Source organism: Canis lupus, chromosome 22 (assembly GCF_011100685.1).
Source record: "Canis lupus familiaris isolate Mischka breed German Shepherd chromosome 22, alternate assembly UU_Cfam_GSD_1.0, whole genome shotgun sequence".
NCBI classification, from domain to species: Eukaryota; Metazoa; Chordata; class Mammalia; order Carnivora; family Canidae; genus Canis; species Canis lupus.
In genome coordinates this window covers 55770726-55787320 of record NC_049243.1, presented here as the reverse complement: position 1 = coordinate 55787320, position 16595 = coordinate 55770726, and the positions used below count along the sequence as shown (strand labels likewise).

Here is a 16595-nt window from a genome sequence, read left to right as displayed (position 1 = left end):
CTACTGTTTTGTAATACTGTTTTCATTATGTACCAAGTTTTTACATAAACGAGTTCACTTCTGAATGTTCATTCATTCATTCCCTCCTTTTTTCATTGAACCAATTTTTGTTGAGGAAATACTACATTCTAGGCACTGTTGTAGGCACAAGTGATACAGGCAAGATACCTGCCTTTTCTGGCTTTTGTTCAACAAGTAGTCACAGGCAATGAATAAACTGTGATAAGTAGGAAAAAGAGAAACCATACCAAATAATGCAGTAGAGTAACAGTGTGGACAGGAGGACAGATATTTTAGCTAAAGTAGTCAGAACAGGCCTCAGTGAAGAATGATAACTGAGCAGACACCTGAAAGAAGCAAAAAGAACGTGAATAATGCAAGGGAATCTCACGTGTAGTACAGAAAAATAACTTGTGAAAGTCTAGGGGTAGAAGAACAGCAAGTGCAAAGACACTGGGGCAGGAACAGGTTTGGTATTTGGAGGCGAGGGTGAGCAAAAAAAGCCTAAAGCAGCTAGATGGAAATCAGTGGGCAGAAGTTCAGAGATTTAGAGAGGGGTCTTTGCAGGCCATGAGATGAAGATTCTGTAGCTAGGGAGTGTGGTCAAATTCCCATTGCTAGAAAGAACACCCTCATGGAGCACTGTGTGGAGGGAAGACACAGAAACAGGAGCAGGACTGGGAAGGCCAGTTAGGAAGCACTTGGGGTCATCCAAGAGGGGGTGAGGCAGTAGTTCCCAGGATGGTTGGGATCGATCAACCTCAAGATGTGTAGCTATGTTCCAGCTTATGGGACTTGGTGATTTGCTGGATAGAAGAGAAGGGTATTTGGATATGGTAACTGAGGTGTTGAAAACTTGGTGATGCACACAGTTCCAGGTAGGAACATCCAGAGCTTGGTCTTAAATATGCTAAGGCTGAGATTCTTTCTCCCTGTCACGTGGTGGCATTAAGCAGGTGGTGGGACCCTTCTCAGGAGGAAGGTTCTGGCTGGAAATACAAGTTTGGGAGGGTCATTAGCATTCCTGAGTGTGCAGGGACAGAAGGTCTCCTAGACAGGAAGTGTAAATGGGAGGCTCAGAGGTGGGGAAGGGAAGGAAAATGTAAATGGAGGGACAGCCAGTGCAGGAGGCCAGGGGACAGTGCCCTGAACCCCAAAGAGGAAAGTGCTTTAAGAAGGAGAGGAGGTCTGCTTCTGCAGAGCTGCTGAGGGATAAGATGGGCACTGCCAAAGGACCGTTGGGTTTCGTCACTGGCCAGAGTTGTTACAGTGGAGGAGCAAGGCTCCCAGCTGAAGAGAGTAGGGGTGAAGATCCAGATATGGGGAAAACAGAAACAGGCATCACACAGAAAAAAAATACTAAAATAAAAATCAACACATACATTTCCAGCTGACCTGTTTTTATTTTATTTGTATTTGTATCAAGTTCATTTCACTTGAAGAGATCATACATTCATATGGTTCAAAATTCCAAAGTTACCAGAGGCAGAAAAATTAAAAAAAATTCTCCCTTTTGTCAATGTTTCCAGAATATGCATTTCCTCCCACGTGGAGGTCCACAATGTCACCATTTCTTGAATATTATATCAGAAATATTTTATGCATATGCAGGCACAATTATATTTCTTCTTTCTTTTTCCCTTTTTATATAATCAGTCACACAGAGCTCTGCCTGTTGCTTTCTTCACTTAAAATATACTAGAGATTACTTAATACCAATAACTAAGGAACATTCTTGTTCTTAGGAAAAAATTCTAAAGAAAAAGTCTCTAAGTAAATGAAGAAAGACTCTATAAGAGAAACACAAGACCATAAGTAAGAAATGGCAAGATTAAACAGACAAATAAATGGGAAGATCATACAGAAATGAAGATCAATTGGAAGATATACAAGGGATAAGAGATAATCGACAAAAATGTAGAGAAATAGAAGGTAGTAATGAGGAAAGTGAACAATGGAGACTGGAAGTTTAGAATAATCAGAGAAAAGATAAAAGAGATTGAAGACTACAACATAAAACAGTCTGCGTGGCTAGACTCTCCCTATTTGTAACGACAATAATAACAGGAACGGTAAAACGGGGCATATACTTGAATATGATTTTAAAATATGATTTTAAAAACTTTTTAAAAACTTCCTGATGTAAAAGCATGCATGATTCTAAGTGAGAAAAGCACACACTATGTCTGAGAAGCTGATGAGAATCTTCAAGGGACACACACATCCTAGTGAGGTTACCCAGCCTTAAAGGTAAAGACAGACTCCTTTGCGGGCAAAAGGATGGTCTAGTTTCTGATTTCTTTCTTTCCTCTTTTTTTTTTTAAGGTTTGTTTTATCTATCTATCTATCTATCTATCTATCTATCTATCTATGAGAGAGCAAGAAAGCACAAGCAGGGGGAGGGGCAGAAGCAGACTCCTTGCTAAGCAAGGAGCCCTACATTGCGCTTGATCCCAGCACACCAGGATCATGACTTGAGCTGCAGGCAGATGCTTACCCAACTGAGCCCCCTAGGTACCCTGGCTTCTGATTTCTTCACAGCAATGATCGATACCTGAAGACAATGCAGCAGTAACTCTGAAGACAGTGGAGCAAGAACTCTAAGATTAAAAACAGAGTAACAACAAGTCCATGACATGAGAACTTTATTTCCAACCAAGCTTTCCTTCAAATGAACAGACAGCAAACATTTTTGAAGTTGCACAAATTCAGAGACCATGACCCCCAGGAGACATTCCTGGGGAACTCTCAGAGGAGGAATTACAGTCAACCCAAAGCACTGCTGCGATGCTGCAAGACTGGCACTGAAGGGGGTGACAAAGGGCAAGGAGAGGAATGTGCAAACTACACACACTGATGCAGAGGTCATGTGATGGAGGGCCACACGTAGATGAGAATGGGAGGGACAGGCAATCCCTTAGTGATCACTGAAAGTCTGCATGAGCGAGTGGACAATGCTGCTCAAATGTAAACACTGAAAAATATATGACTGATAAAATCAGGTTATAGAAGAAAAAGAGGGAGGGAGAAGGTTCTAATGTCATCAGTGCTGTCTAAAAATTAATGAGTAAAAGAGTGGGTAATATTGAATTTATACAAGGAGTGCCTGGGTGGTTCTGTCAGTTAAGTGGCTGATTCTTGGTTTTAGCTCGGGTAATGATCTCAGAGTGGTGAGATCGAAGCCCACATCCAGCTCTGTGCTCAGCAGGGAGTCCCCTTGAAGATTCTCTCCCACTGCCCCTCCTCACACTCTCTCTCTCTGTCTCTCAAATAATAAATAAATCTTTCAAAAAATACTATATTTATACAAGTATAGCCAGTAAAATGAGATTACATACCTTAAACGTAAACTCTATACAAAAAGCAAAGAAAACAAACGATATAAAGACTTTTAAAAAAATGCCCTAAAAACTGAAATACAACAGAAAATAATGGGACAGAGCTAATACCAAATGTATGCATTAATCATTAAATGAAAATGGGATTGAATCATGTAATAAAAGAGAAAGATCTTCAGATTTTATCACAAAGCAAAACCCAACTCTATGCTATGCACAAGAGACACACCTCATAAAAGTGATTCAATTCAGTTAAAGAGATGAGCAAAGTATAGCAAAGCGTATACAAATAAAAGGAAGCTGTGCTCCTGATAGGAAAGTCAGACAGAGTAGAGTTCTGCCCCCAAACCATTAGAAATGACAGGAAGGGCACTTTGTTATGATCTAAATACCCAGCAGCAATATTCCCAAGGAAACTGTAGGAGACCGAACGGGAAACAGACGCAACCCACAGCAGGGAGAGATTTTAATTCACCTGTAAGCATATGACAGATTCATAGGATAATAAGCATCAAAAATCAAAAGACACAGTAATATTAATAAGCTGGGAGAAAATATTTTCATTATGTCCGGGACAGAATACTGAGCTTCAGATACCAAAAAAGCTCTTAGAAATTGAGGGGAAAAGCAAAAACTTAATTAAAAAACAAAAAACAAACAAACAAAAAACACCATGCAAAGGATATAGACTGCTCACTGAAACACCAATGCGAATAACCCTTCCACATATGAAAGAATGCCCAACCTAACCCATGAGAAGAAAACTAGTTATAAAAATTACAATGAGGGGTATCTGGGTGGCTCAGTGGTTGAGTATCTGCCTTTGGCTCAGGACATGATTCCTGCGGTCCTGGGATGGAGTCTTGCTTCTCCCTCTGCCTATATCTCTGCCTCTCTCTGTGTCTCTCATGAACAAATAAATAAGATGTCTAAAAAAATATTGCACTAAGATGCAGTTTCTCAGCAAACAGATTCCCAACTTTTACAATACACTGCAGGACTGCGATTCTCTTACAGAGCTGATGGTGTGAATGATCACAATGCTCCAGGTGGAGGAGGTCATCTTGGCAAATCCAAAGGCATTTTCATGGGGTCCGTGAAGTATATTCAGGTGGCCCCCACAGTTCACGGGTACAGCAAGAACTGCCCTGACAGAAAGAAAACAAGAAAGGATGTGTTGTTAGTGTTAATGAGATTCAGCAATAAAAATAGAGGTCATCCCGTTGTCTGAATTTCAGATAAACAATGCATTATTTTAGTAGACGAATGTCCCCTGCAATAAGTATGTCCCCTGTAGTTTTTGTGACATACTCTCAGTACCTCTGGTTAGAAGTTTGAGGCAAGGAGGGCACCTGGGTGGCTCAGTGGTTGAGCGTGTGCCTTTGGCTCAGGTCCCATATTGGACTCCCCGCAGGGAGCCTGTTTCTCCCTCTCTCTGCCTCCCTCTCTGTGTGTCTCTTATGAATAAATAAATAAAATCTTAAAAAAAAAAAAAAAAAGACTTCACATGGGACTTCAGTTACACAGGCCAGGCCCTCCCTCCAGCCCCCATGCCTCCTACCCTGACCACTTTCTAGTTTGATAAACACACTAACTGGGCTTTATGAGCTCAGAGCCTTAGATCTCTGGCTGAGTGGAGGCCTCCATGGTGAGGGATGGGCCTGAGCAGACCCACCTCTCAAGAAATACTGGGGCTGGAGTTGTCATGAGTATGGACAGCCAATGAGGCCAAGAAGCAGCCTCCAGCACTTGCAATAAACAGCAGCCACATCTGCTAATAATCACCATAGGAAGAAGCAGAGTTGAAGGATTGAGAGTGGATGTGTTTCTGCTTCATTCTGCCCTGGACAGCTCTAGGTGGCAGAACAGCTTTCTCCCAGATAAACGTCACCTGCAAAATTCAAATGAGAACCTCTAAGGTTTGGGCTGATGAAATTATAGAAAGTACCATAAAATCATAGCTCTGCAAAGGAGCTGTGAGGCTGGCCTCCCTTTGTTTGCAGTTAAGGACTGAGGAATGTGAGTGCCAGGCAGGTGCAGTATCTTGCACAGCTCAAACAGAAACTGCTAAATGTCCTCGGCTAAATGCACCACCATTGTCATTGCACACTATATAAAACATTATTCGTAAAGGATGGTGTGATGATCTGTACACACACCTGCACACTCCTCAGACTCTCATCAAGAGGTGGAGGCTAGGTTTCTCACCTTACATCCGGGCCAACCTTAGTGACTCCCTTGTAATCAATAGCTCATAGCAGAAGTGAGCAACACAGCTTCCGGAGGTAGGTGAGAAAAGCTTGCTAGCTCCTGCTTCCTTCAATCTTGGGTTGCTCGCCTTAGAGCACTGAGCTACCATGATGCTACAATGTTGGAAGGAAGTCAAGGCCACAGGAGGAGGCCATATGTGGGTGGGGCAGCTGGCCACCTCCAGGCAACCACCAGCATCAACGTTTCCTTCCTACTACTAACAACTTTGAGATGGGAAGTGAAGAAAAAAAACTCACTCCTGGACTACTTTATGGTCACTTGAGGCCAACAAAAGTCAAAATACTATACTTGCTTGGGGAAGATAATGAAATAAAACCTAGTTTTAAATTTTGACTTTCTGCAGCACACATTCTTTGGGGGAACAAACATAAGGAAGTCCCTAGAGGTTGTTCTTTTTTAAAAGATCAGGAGATTTTCAGATAATAAACACTTGATTAGCAATCCAGTTCCCAAGCAAATAGCTAGGCAATTAATCACATGTAGACAAAACTTTTCCTGTGGAGAAAATTTTGTTGTTGTTGGAAAATATAGCTTTGCTTCAAAAAGTATTTGAAAGGAAAAGCAAACCAGGGGCCTCTCTGCTCTGAAGTGCAATATGGCTAACTTACTTCCATAATGTAAACGTGATTTCTTTTCCCTGATTCTCACAGGCAAAATAAACAGGGAAGCAGGGTGAGGTCTTGAGTGGGTCTCAAGTGTCCTCAATTGCCCCTGAACCTGCCTGACGACAATTCATCCAGAAACATGGAAAACCAAAGTATTGTATTAAGTGTTTCTACTAGGTTCCTAGAGCTACTCTAGCAAATTACCTCACACTTGGAGGCTTAAGATAACAGAATTTTATTTTCTCACACTTTTGGAGACTAGAATCCTCCATGGAGGTGTAGGCAAGAGCCATATTCTCCCTGAAGTCTCGAGGGGAGAAGCCTTGCTGGCCTTTCCGGCTTCTCATGCTGTCCGGCCAACAATCCTCCATGTCTCTTTAGGTATGGCAGTCTTACTTCACTCCGTGCCTCTGTCCTCACACAGCATTCTTCTCTGTGTGTGTGTCTGCATCTTCTTTCCATTTCTCACAAGGATACCTATCAGATTGCATTTAGGGCCTCTATTTCAGGGTGCTCTCATCTTAACTGGATTATATTTGTAAAGACCCTATTTCCAAATAAGGCCATATTTGTGGATCCCAGGGGTCAGGACTTGGAAACAGAGTTTTTGGAAACACAGTTCAACTTGTAGCAGTGTCCTAAACAGAGATCTAAATAGAGGGCTGTGGTTGTGGGGATAGTAGGGTAATTAACTGCAGGACATCCCATGGCTACTTCTTTTGTAGTCTGGAGAACTTGGATTCAAATACTGACTAGTTGTGAAGCTGTGCAAAAACTCTTTCTCCCCTCGGTCTCAGAGGACTTATCTGTAAGTGGGGATTAATTGAGATAAGTGTGGCCCCAGACCAGCAGCCTGGGCATTACCTCATGAGAATTGCTAAAGTCAGGTCCCAGCCCAGACCAACTGAGCTGGAGTCTGCATCTAAACTAAATCTCCAGATGACTCAGAAGCACAGTGAAGTTTGAAGAGCACTTAGCACAGTCCTTGGGTCATAACAGTTTGCCAATAAATGCTACCCCCTAAATGCTATAAAGGCACTTCAATAAAGCAGTTCAGTTAAGAAATAGAGGATCATAAGGGAAGGGGGTTAAAATAAAACAAGATGAAATCAGAGAGAGTGAGACAAACCATAAGGGACTCTTAGTCATGGGAAACAGAGGGTCACTGGAGGGGAGGAAGGTGGAGGGATGGCATAACTGGGTGATGGACATTAAGGAGGGCACAGGATGTAATGAGCACTGGGTATTATAGAAGACTGATGAATCCCTGAACTCTACCTCTGAAACTAATAACATGCTATATGTTGATTAATTGAATTTAAATAATAAAATATATTTTTTAAAGTTGAGTTAATATTTAATAACTGTGGACTAAAATAAAAAAAGGAGAAAGGATGGGGGTAGGCCATTTTCCAACTATCCAAAAAGAAATTAGTTAACTAGCAATAGGCTGGTAGTGAGATATTAACTTTTAGGATTCTTTGTGAATATTTAAAAAAAAAATTTTTAGTTTAAGAAAATATTGTTCACATTAATCAGGAAAAAGAAATCCAGTGAGGGGAGAGGGTTCAGATACATTTTTAAGATTGTGTTATCTAATGAATACCTGGGTGGCTCAGTCGCTTAAGCGTCTGCCTTTGGCTCAGGTCATGATCCCAGGGTCCTGGGATGAAGCCCCACATTGGGCTCCCTGCTCAGCAGGCAGTCAGCTTCTCCCTCTGACCCTCCCCACCCCCACCTCCACTCCTGCTTGTGCTCTCTTTAATAAATAAATAATTTTTTTTTTTATTAGAAAGAAGACTATGTTATCTGAAAGAAACAGTGAATTTGGAGATTACTGGTGTGTAATTCTTGTGAAAATTTTAAAAATTATTTAAAAGTATAAACAACAACAAAAACAAACCCAAAGCTTGATAGTCATGTTTCTCTCCCTCCAAACAACAAAGAAGCTGAGCAAACTGGAAATCAGTGACTTTTCTTACATTTACCAGGGAAATGAGGTCAAAGGATAAACCTGTACCCTGAACACTGGAGAGATAGGTGAGGACAGAGACCACAGACCAGCTAATCTGAGGCAAAAGTTGCTAGCACCAGAACAGGCAGGAACATGCATGTGCTTTAGAAATTGCTGGAAGCTGAGGATGGACTAGCTTGAGAGTTAAAAGATCCTGGAGACCCAGTCTAAGCAAGGATCCCCCACATTTTCACAGAGTTCTACCTCCAGCACCCTCAGTGGGATCTCACGGTGAATAAAGGAGAAAAGTCCCTTCATGTCTGACAATGGGTAAGGCAGGGGAATAGCCATTCTGAAATACATCATGACAAACACCTACCCAGCAAGAGAAAAGACTTCCCTGGAGCCTTCATGGGGAAAGGAACATCCAGCCAGCCCCTTTAGCCTTGTCATCTCACCTCATGGGAAGGAAAATTAGCTGAGAAAATCTTACCAGACTCACAGCCAGGGGTACAGACTCACTGAAACACTGAGACCTAATTATAGAATTATATATCGATTCCCCTCTCTACCCCCTTACCACCAAATCAGTAGGTTCGCTGTACAGTAATGGGGGTAGAGCTAAAAGAACCGCAAGGACCGGGATCCCTGGGTGGCGCAGTGGTTTGGCGCCTGCCTTTGGCCCAGGGCATGATCCTGGAGACCCGGGATCGAATCCCACATCAGGCTCCCGGTGCATGGAGCCTGCTTCTCCCTCTGCCTCTCTCTCTCTCTCTCTCTCTCTCTCTCTCTCTGTGTGACTATCATAAATAAATAAAAATTAAAGAAAAAAAAATTTAAAAAAAAAAAAAAAAAAAAAAGAACCGCAAGGACCAAACTCTACCTAAGGAGGAATTCCTAGGGAAACCCAAAGACAATGGAGAGACAAAAACCAGGACACTAGAGGAAACTGAAGTCTCTGATAAGTACAGCTACAATAAATGCATCCTGACTCCTAGGGAGATAAAAATAAACTTCACAACAAAGGCCCATCTACTTAATTCCTATTACCCAGTACATCACATCTAGTTTTTTTTTTTTTTTAAAGATTTTATTTATTTATTCATGAGAGACACACAGAGAGAAAGAAAGGCAGAGACACAGGTAGAGGGAGATGCAGGCTCCATGCAGGGAGCCTGACATAGGACTCGATCCCAGGTCTCCAGGATCACGCCCTGGGCTGAAGGTGGTGCTAAATCACTGAGCCACCAGGGCTGTCCACATCTAGCTTTTAGCAGAAAGTTAAAAGGCCTGCCAAAAGCCAAGAGAAAAATCAAAATCTGAAGAGACAAAGCAAGCATCAGAACCAGTCAGCTATGGCAGATATTGTGGAATTATCAGATTGAGAATTTAAAATAACCATAAATAAAGATGCTAAGCACTCTAATAAAAAGAGGACATAGCATGCAAGAACAGATGGGCAATGTAAGCAGAGGGATGGAGACTTGAACTCAAAGGTAATCAGAGAAATCAAAACAACTCAAACAAATGCAAAATGCTTTTAATAGGCTCAGAGGTAGACTGGGAACAGCTGAAGAAAGGATCAGTGAGCTTGAAGACACAGCTGAAGAAAGCATCAGTGAACTTGAAGACGTTCAATAGAAACCTCTCACTGAACTGCAAAGAGAAAAAAAAGAATGAAAAAAAAAAAAACGAGCAGAATATCCAAGAACTGTGGGACAATTACAAAAGGTATAACATAAGCTAATGAGAATTCCAGGAGAAGCAAGAGAGAGAAAGAAGTAGAAGAAATATTTGAAGTAATGTTAGCAGGCAATTTTGCAATATTATTGACAGAAATTAAAACACAGATTCTAGAAGGTAAAAACAAACAAAAAAGTGACAAATACCAAAAAAGCTACACCAAAACATATTGTACTCAAACTGCAGAAAACCAAAGACAAAGACAAAATCTTGAAAGAAGCCAAAGAAATAAAAAAACATCTCACATATAGAGAAACAAGGACAAGCATTACAACCACACTTCTTCTCAGGAACCAAGCAAGCAAGAGAGTGGAAAGAAATACTCAGAATTTTAAAAGAAACAAAAAAACTCCAATGTTTTGGATGTACCAAAACATTGTTGGTACCCAGTAAAATGTACCCCAGTAAAATTATCCTTCAAAGGTAAAGGAGAAATAAAGACTTTCTCAGAATAAAACCCAAAGGCATTTGTTACCAGTAGAATACACTGTAAGAAATGTGAAAGTTTCTTCAAAGAGAAGGAAATGGATAAAGGAATCAGAAACTCAGATCTATGTAGAGAAAGAAGGACTCAGAGAAGGAATAAAGGAAGACTCTGAGGTTGTCCTTGGAAGCTCATACCACCAACAATGTTGAATTTGAACTGAACCCCATACTCCTGGAAAGCAGCAAGGAGTAAGAGATATCCCATCTATGCTTTGCCTTCCAGGAAATGGCATATTGCCAAAAAACTCTCCTCCACATATGACTTTGATGAGACTCACAGGACACCCCCACCTCCCACAACCTTGATTACCTAAGTAGGACAAGACCAGACATAGATCCTACAGTCTCATTCTTTGCCTCATAAATGAGCTGAACTGTTTTGTCCTCACTGATCAATGGGAACAAAATGCTTGTTAATCAAACTTTGGTTAAGCTTCTCTTCTGCCTCCAGGTGCCTGAACTTTAGCCCATCCACAGCCTGAGCCAGTCGACAACACCTCCTGAGAACAGGCTGGCCTCAGAGGAAAACATTCTCTGATGTATGATCTGATCATGCTCCCCTTTCACTCACTTTTCCACACCAGGCTTTCAAATATCCTTGTTTATCTCTCTTTATCAAAGAAAGCCTGGAGACACCTGCAGATATGGTCATGACATTCTCCACATTTCCATGGTCCCCACATCCCCCAATTGCAAAAGGCTTCATTCCCCACATGCTACACCCCACGCCTTGCAATAATCCTTTTGAATAAAGTCTCTCCTATTAAGTCCAGACTTGTTTCTTATGTGACATGAAATTTGGCCTCTGCTCTGCACTAGCTTCATGTCAGAGCTTGCCAATCTCATGCTCCCATCGCTCAGCGATGATCAGTTCTAGTCAGTGTCCAGTCTGGACAAGCTTCTGGATGGGCTTCCTTTGCCTTTATGTGCTCACAACACTGAGACATTTTGCCACCTTGCTCTTTAGGCATTTGAGCAGAAAGGCACAGATCTCTGCATCTATTGCTGTTGCTGACTCTCTCTGTATGTGCTTTATGAGTCTGAAAGGTTTTTTTCTTTCTTTCTGAGCAAAAAAAAAAATCCCTCTCTGTTTCTTAGGCTAACTTTTGATTTTTTTTTTTTCTCATAGAGTTGCACTTACAATTTTACAATTAACTGTGCCTAGAATAGGGCCTCCTGACAATACTTTTAGGCAGAGAATTAGAGTAACATTTGTTTAAGGGAAAAAAAGGCTATATGTTTTGTATAGAACTGAACATTTTTAATTGAATCAAAGGATAGTTTTTGGAAGCTACAGTTCTACTGATTTTATTACCAGAACTATGATTAAATCAGTTTATTCTATATTCAAATTATGTAACATTCTGTAATTATGAATTGTCAAAAGCAGTTTTAACAGAAGCCATGTTTTAAGGTTGCTAGGAGAGACCAGACAATGCATCCCACGTTTATTTACTCATTCAGATTATGTTTTGTTAAATGCCTTCCCTGTGTGAGGTCCTATGGCTGTGATGGGAAAACAGCAAAAAACAAATCAGACATGGGTCCCCCCGCCATACATACCTTGAGGAGCTCACTAAACAATTTTTTTTATTACAAATATGTAAAGTTCTGCCAAGGAGAACTAACCTGCCCAAAGGTAAGGAGTTGAGTATGGGTGTCAGCTTAGGGCAAAATTAGAGAGATGATCTTCTGAGAAACAACAAAGAAAACTAATTGGTTGTTATGCAAACTGTGCAGAGATTTGCACCTGGTGCCTCTGGGCTCTGCTTATACTTCAAATGTTGGTATGAATCTATAAGTAATTAGCACAATATTTTGCACATACTAGGTACTCAATATATGAAAAATATAATCAGGCAGCTCCTTGGTATTCTTTTGTATTAGGGGATTGTGTTTCAGAATGATCTGCTTCTAAAAGATCTGTTATTTACATTTGGCTACTGTGATTATTCAAAGATGAACTGAGGGAGCACTTTGGGAGAAGGGATTGGAGGGGTGGGTATCTGGAAATTTAAACAGAAGCTGAAAGCAAAACAAAACCAAAATCACACTCAAAGTAAAAATCACTCAAATGCTCGTCATTCAGCGTGTATTCAGTGTATATTTATCAAGGTCCACATGCTAACCTCTGGGTGTCAGTGAACATAAAACAGCAAAGGGCCCTAGATCTTGGATTCCAGGGGCAGAAGGCAAACAATAAACAAGTAAATATATAAGAAAACAAGGTCAATTCAGGGAGTGTGAAATGCTGAGACTTTGATGATTAGACTTTAAAGCAGAGGCATGAAATATGTATGTTCATTCCTTCCCTGAGCCCTCAGAGAAAACCTCTAGTAACTTGGGAGATGGGGCTTGATGCACTTTTTTTTTTTTTTTTTTTTTTTTTTTTAATGATAGGCATGCAGTGAGAGAGAGAGAGAGGCAGAGACACAGGCAGAGGGAGAAGCAGGCTCCATGCACCGGGAGCCCGACGTGGGATTCGATCCCGGGTCTCCAGGATCGCGCCCTGGGCCAAAGGCAGGCGCCAAACCGCTGCGCCACCCAGGGATCCCTTGATGCACTTTTTTTGCAGGTTTTTCCTTCGAGGGGTAGCAAAAAGACATGGCTTGAGTGAGCTATAAATCATCTTCCTTTAAAAGTTCTACGAATTAGCAGCATTATCAACAACAACCAAACTATGGAGAGAGCCCAAATGTCTATTGACTGATGAATGGATAGAGAAGAGGTGGTAATTCTATATACTATGAAATATTACTCAGCCATCAAAAGGAATGAAATCTTGCCATTTGCAACAACATGGATGGAGCTAGAGTATATGATACTACAGGAAATAAGTCAGTCTGAGAAAGACAAATACTCCATGGTTTCACTCGTGTGGAATTTACAAAAGAACATAGATGAACATATGGCAAGAGGGAAAAGAAAAAAAGGAGAGAGGGAAACAAGCCATAAGTGACTCTTAATGACAGAGAACAAACTAAAGGTTGATGGAGGGAGGTTGGTGGGGGATGGGCTAGATGGGTGATGGGGATTTACAGGGCACTTGTGATGAGCACTGGGTGTTGTATGCAAGTGATGAATCACTGAATTCTACTCCTGAGACCAATATTTTACAGTATATTAATGAAGAAATTTTGAATTTAAAGCTCCATAAATTATCTTTAAGCCAACCTCAGAATATATGCAATCTAAATAAAATAGATAACATGCTTTGCAAGCAATCAGACTAAATTTTTAGACTGCTGCTCCAATCTAGATCCTTCTATGTAGCTATCATTCACATGCAGAAATAGAAGCACACAGATATGTTTTTGGAAACAAAAATGAGATTGCAACCTGCACATTCTTCTCTATAACTTTCCTTTTTCACCAACCAGCCATAATTGTACTAAGAACATATTTACAAGTAAGTCCATATAAATCTGTACTGTACTGTGTTTGTGGATGTACCGCAGACTTCTCATCCTCCCATGTTTGATTGTTTTCAATTGTCTGACATCCAAGCAACACCCCAAAGAATATTCTTACACATCAGTATATCATACATACTGTGCTATTATAGCTGTGAGACAAATTCTTGGAAGTTAGACTGCCAGCTTATAGGATATAAATGCTTAAAATGCTGATAGGCCTGGCTAACTCAACCCTTTGCCATAATACTTTATTAGCAATTTTTTAAATAACTATCAACCCTAAAGAAAACATATGCACACACAAATAATTGTTATTTAAATTTGCATTTTCTTGGTTACTAGTGAGGTTTAGATTCTTTTACCAGTTTTTTTTTTTTTAATTGGTTGTATTTACTTTGTGAATTGCAGGTGTATATTCTTTGCTCATTTTTCTATTGAATTGTTTTTCTCTTATTATTAGAAACTCTTTATACAGTAGAGATATTAATGCATTGCTTGCTAAATATTGCAAATGTGTTCTCCTAAAGCCATCTTTTATTTAAATAGACAAATATATTAATCATTTACACCAGTGTTTCTCAAACTGTGGTTAGTGGAATCCTGCAAAAGAATCATGTGGAGTGCTTGTTAAAAAATGGAGGGCCCAAGCACTGTATGAGAAGCTTTAGGATAAGACACAGGATTTTGTGTGTCTTCTCAAATCTCCAAGTGGTATAACCAACCATTGTTTCATTGTCTTATGTTTATATCTTACATGATTATAAAAAAAAAGCATATGCTTTTGAATATATTTAGATTTTAATCCATCTTAAATTTACTTTTGCTCCTGTTGTGAGGCAAAATGTTTAAATGTACTGTAATTTATTTTTAATCTTATTTTAATTATAGCGATAGCATTTATAAACCATTTTTTTCTACTAAAGTGTCATGTTTATCACATATTGTAGAGTTTCACATCCCTGTAGTTGGTAAAAGAAATATCCCTTTTTTCCCCTAAAATATCATATATTTATAAAGAATTCACAACATGTAGAAAAACACTAAGGAGAACTTTTTAAAAAATCCAACCTGTAGCAGGTTAACTAGTGTCCCCCAAAATTCATGTCCATCTTGAACATGTGGTATCATTTGGAAATAGGGTCTTTGCAGATGTAATTAAGTTAATATGAGGTCATGTTGGGTTAGAGTGGGTCCTAATTCCATCACTGGTGTCCTTATAAGAGGACTGACACACAGTCAATGCCACATGAAGCCAGTGACAGAGACTGGAGGCTACAGGATGCCAAGGATTGCCAGCAGCCACCAGAAGTGAGGAAGCATGGAACAGATTTCCAACCACCCCCCCAGAGCCCTTAAAAGAACCAAGCTTGCCAACATCTTGATTGTAGACCTCTGGATCCCTTAAGTGAGTACTTTTCTCGTTTCATGCCACCAGTTCATGGTGCTCTAGGAACCAATATATCAACTAATCAGAAATAACTATTTTTAACGTGATATGGGCATTATTTCACAGGTGTGTGTGTGTGGGTGCACATGCATGTTTGTGTGTATACATATTAGATTGACAAAATATTTACGTTGTCATGGGGATAATGTTATACAATCTATACTATTAAAAGTTTTTTACTTGAATGTCTGAAGAAAAATAATAGATCTATCCTTCTATTCCATTGATTATTTTCCTATTGCTGTACCAATATCTTTTCAGTTTAATTTTTTATAGGCCTAATGCTTACTCCTCTTTTTTAAAAGGTTTCCTGATCATTTACAAAATGTAAACTTCTGTATAAAATTTAAAATTATTTGGTTATTTCTAACACATTCCCAAAAGAACTTGGGATTCGCATGGGAATTGCGCTAATTTTGTAATTTAACTTGGAGAGAATTGGCATAATTTTGATACTGACTTGTCATGCAAAGATGTGGTGTATATTTTTCACTTACTCAGGTCTTGTTTCTGCCTTTCAGCAACGGTTGAGGGATTTCATCACGAGGATCTTTTAACTTGTTAATGTTTATTCCTAAGTACTTTTATATTTTTTGTTGCCATTCCGGAGGAAATCTATTATTCCATTTTTAATAGGCTATCGACTTAAGCCTTTTACTAGACTGTTTTAAAATTGAGGCACCTAGATTTTCCAGGTTTTCTATCATCTATGAATAGTAATGTCCCTCTTTGTTGCGGGGGGGGGGGAGGGGGGGAAAGCTTGACAGTGGCAGTCTGTTGTACACCATACAGGAACAGAGAGATTCCCTGGCTAGGACTTAGAGGGTCTTACCGGTGATGTGCAAGGGCTCTGCACCACATACACACACTTCTGCTTTGCCACCTGCTATCTGTGTGACCTGGGTAGCTAACTTCTCTACCTGCTGGACCTCAGCATCCCCATCCCTAAAATGGGCATCAAGCACCAGTTAATAAATGCAAAGCCTCTGGAACAACTCCCGGCACCTGGAGCCCTGTATCAAGCATTGGCTTCCACTTACCAAAGTCCACGTCATCTCCTACAAGCCTCACAACTACTTCATTCATTGTGCAAATGAGGAAGCTCAGAGAAACCAGGAACCTGCTCGGGGTCACTCTGATACAATATAGGGCTGCCTGAGAGAAATCCAGCTTCCTGGAAAAGAACGCATCCGTTCCTGCCGAGGTAGGATTTCATTCTCACCAAAACGTGACGGGTTCATCCTCACCGCAGAGCAGGAGTGCACCAAAAGCTCAGGTGGGGACTCCGGCTCCCGAGCGTCAGGCCGGCGCGGGGCTGGCGGAAGGAGCCGAGCG

At 40.5% G+C, this 16595-nt stretch overlaps 1 protein-coding gene across 12 annotated transcripts in view; it reads right to left on the bottom strand.

Moving 5' to 3' along the window:
* Positions 1-16562, bottom strand: part of LOC111091708 — an 82817-nt gene extending 66255 nt beyond the window's left edge. For 4 of the 12 annotated variants that reach the window (XM_038570021.1, XM_038570023.1, XM_038570025.1 and 1 more), the window contains exons 1-3: positions 16301-16562; positions 5124-5229; positions 4354-4481 (exon numbers count right to left, since the gene is read on the bottom strand). In XM_038570021.1, the coding sequence (XP_038425949.1) occupies positions 4354-4481; positions 5124-5229; positions 16301-16315 (249 nt within the window). In that variant the 5' untranslated portion in view covers positions 16316-16562. Of the gene's footprint in view, positions 1-248; positions 4487-5013; positions 5230-16300 lie in introns of all 12 variants that reach the window. The other 8 variants (XR_005376571.1, XM_038570026.1, XR_005376575.1 and 5 more) reach the window with 8 other exon arrangements.
* Between the last annotated feature and the right edge of the window lie 33 nt (positions 16563-16595).